Below are 7395 nucleotides of genomic sequence, written 5' to 3' on the forward strand. Positions count from 1 at the left end.
AGGAGGGGGAAAAAAAAGGTGGAAAAGGATGACATAAAACTGTCTTGATATGCAGTGAGATAATCATCTACATAAAATCCCAAAAAATCTGCCTAAAATAAAATTTACAAGAACCAATGAGTAGGTTTAGTGAGGTTGCAGAATGTAAGACCAATAAAAAAAAAATTGTATCTCTATATACCTGCAATGAACAACTGGATATTGAAATTAAAAAACAATACCTCTAAAATAGCAATAAAAACATGAAATATTTAGGGATGAATCGAACACTGAAAAATATAAAATAATGCTGAGAGAACCAAAGAATACCTAAATACATGGAGATAAACCACAATCACAGATTGGAATACTCAATATTGTAAAGATGCCAGTTTTCCCTGAAATAATGCATAAATTCAACACAAAATCCCAACAAGCTGGTTCTAAAATTTATAGACAAGCTGGTTCTAAAATTTATATGGAAACGGAAAGGGCCCGAAATAGCCAAGAATAATTATTTTAAAAAAGGACCAAGTTCAAAGTATCTCACTAGCTGATTTTAATACTCACTGTAAAAACATGAAATACTGGGATAAGGGTAGACACCCAGATCAATGGAATGTAGTTAAGAAATTGACTTACACATACATGGTCAATTGATTTTCAACAGAGAGAAAAAGGATAGTCTTCTCACAAACAGTGCTGGTCAATATCACATTCATATGCAAAGAAATGAAACTTGACCCTTACCTCACAGCATATATAAAAATTAACTCAAAATTGTTCATAGACCGAAATGTAAGACCGAACTTCCAGGGGGGAAAAATAGTAATAATCTTTGTGACCTTGGATTAGGTTAAGATTCTTAAAATACAAAAAGTATGAACTGTAAAAGACTCTGCTGGGAAAAAGAAAACACAAGACACAAACTGGGAGAAGACATATGTAAAATACATATCTGATTAAGGACTTACATCAAGAATATATAAAGAATTCTTACAGTATTAAAAAGGTAAACCTGAACACTTAAGTACAGTATACAGATGGCAAAAAAAAAAAAGTCCATGAAAAGATACTCAACATCATTAATCATCAGGGAAATGCAAATTAGGACAACGATACAGTTCTACACACCTACCCAAAGGACTAAAATTAGGAAGACTTACTACACCAAATGTTGATGAGAATGTGGAGCAACTGAAACTCTCATACACTGCTGGTGGGAACCCAGCATGGTACAATTATTTTGGAAAACAGTCTGGCAGTTTCTTATAAAGTTAAACACACTTATCACACAACTCACCAACCTCACTATAGGTATTTACCCAAGGAATGAGGATTTTTTTTTTTCCTTTTTGTCTTTTTTCGTGACCGGCAATGGATCGCAACCCTCAGTGTCGCGCCCGTACCGGACCGGGACCGGCAACGGGGTCGCAACCCTCGGTGTTGCGCCTGCACCTCACTCAGCCAGTGAGCAGCCGGTCTGTATGTGGGATCCGAACCCTCGGCGGGAGGGCCTCCGCGCTCCCAAGCGGCGCACTGTAGCAGTGCGCCACCGGGCCGGCCCGGAATGAGGATTTAAAAGTGTCCTATCCTTGTTATTTTTTCCAAGGTATAAACAAAAGATCACTATTTATATATCCCTCATTAGCCATAACCAGTGTTTAAAACATTTTTCAAAATCTGCTTCAAGTAGTTGGGAACCTCACTCACCATTACTCTGAAGTCAGTAACATCAATTACGATTATAAAAAATACACACCATTTAGAATAGTTTTGCAAACCTCAAGCCAAGACTCATTAGTGGGTATTCTACGGCATTGACACCAACATTTTTAAGTACATGAAAGAAAACAGAAAATGGAATGCACTTCATCTAGTAATGTTAAATTTATATCCGAAGAATCCTTTATTTTAGTTGTGTGTATTACAAATCGCCAATGTAAACGTATTTTTACTGTGGATTGTGGTCAAAACATTTACAAACATTGGCCTTAACATATCTGTAATGTAAATTCTATGCTGCCAGAAGCTTCTAGATCTTCTAAGCACTTTCAACTCAATTCATGCTATACCAGGGAGGAATTAAATCCACAGTAGAACTATCATAGTGTCTACAGCTGTTATGATTCCTAATATGCCTTTGGTGGTTTTACCATAAGGAATTATCAGCATACTCTATTTTGAGTTTCTTATATTTGACAGACATTTTTCACTACTAAAATCATATTTTTCCAACTTTCACTGAGATTTCAAGACTAAAGAAACAAAATACAAATATTCCACTAACTTTTTTCCCCAGTGGCTAAAAAAGGAGGCAAAGTCAGAACTTATTTATTACATTGTAACTTAATGACACATTATGAAGAACCTGGTAATTAGAATGTAGATGTATTCAGGACATGCTAAAGAGTAATTTACATGCAAAATTATCCATTTCAATACATACTGGCTCTAATGATATTCAAAGGACACTTCCTTATAAAGAGATTTCAATCCTCAGTAAAAAGTTGTCACTGCCTAGTCATAATATAAGCATTTTATATTAAATATGTTATACATCATAGTAAACGACTCCTTCAAAAAGTTCCTTAACTAGAAAGTATAAACTCAAATTGCAGGCAAGCCTGTACAAAAGGAGAAAAATGAGTAGAAACAGGAAATGCATGAAAATAAGTTTCTTTTATGAGCAATATTTACCTTTATAAAACTGTATATACATATAGAAATGAAATATGTGTGGCTATTATTATTCTAAAAGCACTACTCTAAGTATCTTAAGAAACTTTGAAACATTTAAACCTACAGGTGTGTTTGACTCTGGACTTTGACAATTACTCTTTTAAAAATAAAGAAAAATCCTGCACTGAAACTTAGATCAGATTCATAAAGGTTATAATCCCTGGCCTAGCCTCTGAATCCATGCTAGTCCAAAACAACACTCTGTTGATTCAGGTGAATCTTGTGAATTTCGGAGCTATAAGTAAACACCTTAAGTCTTTTTCTTGTAAATTACATAGGGGAAATTATTCATCTTCATTTCCACATCATAAAAGGATATTTTGTGAACTGTAATTTTCTTTGATGGGAAGAAAAGAGGTAATTAATCAAAGTTAATTACAAAGCTTGAATACTACTATTGGAAAGACACATGCTATGGTGAAATAACTTGAAGCATAAATGTTACAAGAAAAATTCATTTTATCCCAATTTTGCTGTTATTTAGTAGTAGTTCAATATTAGAAACACAAATAATGGAAATACATCAAAAAAATTTAACCTACAATACGGCAGATAAACAATTATAATGTTTAAATACTGATGTCTTAAAAAAAAAAAAAGGGAATCAAGGGCTGGCAGGTTAGCTCAGTTGGTTACAGAGTGGTGTTATAAAACCAAGGTCAGGGGTTTGGATCAGCCAGCAGCACCCAAAAAAGAATCAATTTACTTTAGGGAATCAAGGGCTGGCAGGTTAGCTCAGTTGGTTACAGAGTGGTGTAATAAAACCAAGGTCAGGGGTTTGGATCAGCCAGCAGCACCCAAAAAAGAATCAATTTTCTTTTTAAAATCCTTGGGCTTCGAATTTCCCTTTTTTTTTTTTTTTAAAGATGGCCGGTAAGGGGATCTTAACCCTTGATTTGGCGTTGTCAGCGCCACGCGCAGCCAGTGAGCGAACCGGCCATCCCTATATGGGATCCGAACCCGGGGCCTTGGTGTTATCAGCACCACACTCTCCCGAGTGAGCCACGGGCCGGCCCCGAATTTCACTTTTAAAAGGAAGGTTTTATAAGAGTACTTTAAAAAGTCATTTTATCATCACATAAAAAAAGTAATTATGTGAGGTGATGAATATGTTAATTACCCTTACTGTAGGGATAATATCACAATGCATGCGTATATCAAATTATCAAGTTGTACACCTTAGATATATTTAAAATATAAAATTTCAATTGTCGATTACACCTCAATAAAACTGAGAAAAGTAACTTTTAAAAAAACCTCATTAATTCAGGCACTACTGATGTGGATCGTAGTGTTTTCTGAATGTGAAGCCAAGATTAGCACTACAATGTGGAAGACTTAGATAAACTAATGGGGTAAAGGACTACCCCTCATTAATTCAGGCACTACTGATGTGGATCGTAGTGTTTTCTGAATGCGAAGCCAAGATTAGCACTACAATGTGGAAGACTTAGATAAACTAATGGGGTAAAGGACTACCAACTGCCAAGGCCAAGAAATTACGAACTATTTTCAAATACTTAGAAAACCACTTTTAAAGGAAGTTTTTCCAAGAATGAACTAATTATAAAGTATATATTATTATTACATTTAAAATATGTAAGATAATGAACTCCCTTGTATGTGTACATATATTTGAAAATCTATAATTCTGTCTCTACTAAAGTCAATGAACTCTTAACTCTTTGATTCCCCTACACCCAACACATAAACTCCATTCTGGTTAGGGAGTTAAGAGAAGGAAGGGAACAAGAAAGGTACGGTTTTGCTATACTGTAATTAATTCGATCATACATACAGCTGAACAATCTCAACCAGAGCTAAACATTAACATATAAACCTATACAATATACCAGTACTTAAACTGTCCAACTGATTAAGATAAAGGACCAAATTATAAATTCATTAATGCAAAACAATGTTAATGTTTATTAAGCTAAAATTAAGTTATTTCTCAGCAAATAAATTCTAAAAGAAATATTGCACACTTTTTTACGTTAAGGGTTTTAAAAAGCACTCTTAACACGTTTGATTTTTAAATGATTTATCACCACTCTAGGTACTTATCCTACAACAAATGCACAAAGGCATGTACAAGGGTGTTCACTGCAGTGCTTTCCATTTAAAGAACATCCATTTAAAGAAAAGAGGTTGAGTCCACCATAATACTTCATACTGTTAAATACTATGTAATAATTTAAAAGACAGAATGGATCTGTTTTTACTGCCATAGAAAGATCTCCAAGATGTACTGGAGAACAAGATGCCAAACAGTGCTCACAGTATGACATCATGTTTCTGTCTCTGTCTTTTCCTCACACACAACTATAATATTTCTATATATGTACATATATGTTCTAAAGAATGCAAAGAATAAAGATCTGGAAGAACATTCAGGAAACAGAAAACATTATTACTCTCAAGGCGGAGGTGTGAAATTGGAAAGGGAGGGATCACTGGGATTTTTGCTTCATTTTCATTAAGTTTTCACAAAAAGAATGTATTCACATGTTACTTGAGACACTAAAAAGCAAGAATTTTAAAAATGAGCGCTAACTTCTCTCAATTTATAAACCAGAACTGCTGGCTGTAATGGTATTTCATTTTCTTCTATTTACCTTAACTCAAAAAACAAATGACAGCAACAAATACTTTTTACCTAACAAGAAGTGACGAAATTAGAAGGGAAAAAAATTTATTTGATGTTGTTTGCCTTATCTCCAGAGAGAGAGGGAGGGAGGAAGGAAAAGAGTACACAGGCAGAAACAAAAAAGACCCTTATTAAGTACGTCCACTTTTAAGAAACTGGACGTTTTAGTTGACTCAGGCGTGACCCAGAATCCTCACAAAACCATGTTATCCAAAACGAAAAAAAGTAGAATACTATTCCCTCAAGTACTGAAGGTTGTTTTTAGAAAGCTTAACTAAGAAACAGTAAATGCCAAGTGTGTTTTCCAGGGGTGGGAATAGGAACGTGAAACCCTACACCACCTTAAAGCGGTCAAAACGAGCTGAACTGCAAAGTGGATCCGGGAAAGCGCGCAGGGGTGGGGAGAGCTCTGCTATCACTTTTTGGTTTTGGCTCAGCGCCGCAGAACAGTTTACGCCGAGTCTGTTTGGAGCGTGAAGTCCCTGAGGGTGGTAAGCGCGTCGCAGCTGACACCTAAACCCTCGGGAGATTAAAGGGGAGGGTGGTCGACAGAAACTTGGGTTCTTCGGCTGAGCAGGGAGAGCGCTGGAGAAGAGCAAAAGCGCCAACTTTTGCTCTAAACACGATAGCTGTGTGATGTTGGGCAAGTCTTCTCCGAGTTCCGACCCACACCCGACCCCAACACCTTTCCAAGCCAATACGATCGGCCAGTGACCCGACCCACCGAGGAAAACCCAGCAAGGGCGGCGGCTGGCAGCATGTAAAGGGGACTTGACCGTGGAAAGCGTGGTGGCGGGACACAGCGGAAGAGGTCCCACCCCGCACCCCAGAGTCCGCGGGGCGCCCCTACCGAGGCGCTGTCCCACCTCCAACAGCCCAGCGGTACGGCCCCCTCCCCCACCTCTGGGCGGCGACCTCAGCGCCTCCGCCCCGGGGCCCCCGCTCACCCAGGTAGCGGCTCCGCAGCCGGGAAGGGTCCTCCAGCCCGAGGGACCTTTTCCTCACGTCCCACAACAGGTGTGGGCAGGAGCCACCCCGAGACATAGCTCTGCCGGAGCCGGGTAGAAGGTGAGACCACCGCGTGGGGGAGGGGAGGAAGGGGAGGGGACACGCGGATCAACACCCGAACAGCGCCTGCACCATCCGCGCGCCGGGCCTCGAGGGCGCAGCTACTCAGATACCCATGGTGGCGGCGCCCTCGCCGCCGAAACCCGGCCGCACCCGATCCGGACCTCGCCTCATACTCTCCTTCTAAGACTACCCAGAACATCCAGAGATCAGCAACAGTCTCCTCCCTCGGCCCCCTCCAACAGGAGGAGGAGGCGGAGGCGGAGGCGGTCGCGACTCCTCCCTCTCATCTTCCTGGACACCCTCCCCTCCAGGCCTTTCTCGCGAGATGACGACCACCCGGGGGTCTGAGGCTGGTGTGTGTCTGGGCTGCCCTCACCCTAGAAAAGTGGATTCAGTCCACTCTAGCCCACTTCTTCATTGTCTGTGGATAACACAGTAGAGAGAGAAGACGCTTAGATCGGTGGTCTCTCGCTCGCGAGTCTCAGTTCAAAGGAAGAGAGTTGTACAGCGTCATCTTTAGTTGGGGCACGGAAGGCCCGAAAAGCCCATTTTAACTACGGGCCTCCTTAGGCAAAGTGAAGGGGCATTAGACCAGGTGTAGCTTCACTTTCCCTTCTCCAACATGGCCTCGAGGGCAGGAAGGAGAAGTAGGAGGTTCCCTCGGCCCCGCCCACGCCGGGGCCAATCATAGCGGACATCTCCACCTGCGCAAGCGCGCCGCCCGCAGGGCTCTGAGGGACTCGTGAGGCAATCCCTTTGGCACCTGTTGTTATGACTCCTCCTCTGTCTCACCCGCCGGAGGGCAGGAGGCGGGCCCCGGGCGGGCCGTCGCGGAGCCTCCGCCCCCTCAGCTTTCTCGACGCGGGCTGCTGGGTGGTTCTCAGGGGTCCGGCAGAGCCGCGGGAAGGGCATCCTAGGGGAGAGGCGAACGCGAGGAACTGTGGCAGGGGAAA

The 7395-nt window shown here is 41.1% G+C and overlaps 1 protein-coding gene across 3 annotated transcripts in view; it reads right to left on the bottom strand.

Moving 5' to 3' along the window:
* Positions 1–6769, bottom strand: part of DCAF6 (DDB1 and CUL4 associated factor 6) — a 126522-nt gene extending 119753 nt beyond the window's left edge. For 2 of the 3 annotated variants that reach the window (XM_008588228.1, XM_008588227.1), the window contains exon 1: positions 6319–6769. In XM_008588228.1, the coding sequence (XP_008586450.1) occupies positions 6319–6415 (97 nt within the window). In that variant the 5' untranslated portion in view covers positions 6416–6769. The remainder of the gene's footprint in view (positions 1–6318) is intronic. The other variant, XM_008588229.1, reaches the window with a different exon arrangement.
* Between the last annotated feature and the right edge of the window lie 626 nt (positions 6770–7395).

The sequence above is a fragment of the Galeopterus variegatus genome, unplaced genomic scaffold (genome assembly GCF_000696425.1).
Source record: "Galeopterus variegatus unplaced genomic scaffold, G_variegatus-3.0.2 Scaffold4729, whole genome shotgun sequence".
Classification (NCBI taxonomy): Eukaryota; Metazoa; Chordata; class Mammalia; order Dermoptera; family Cynocephalidae; genus Galeopterus; species Galeopterus variegatus.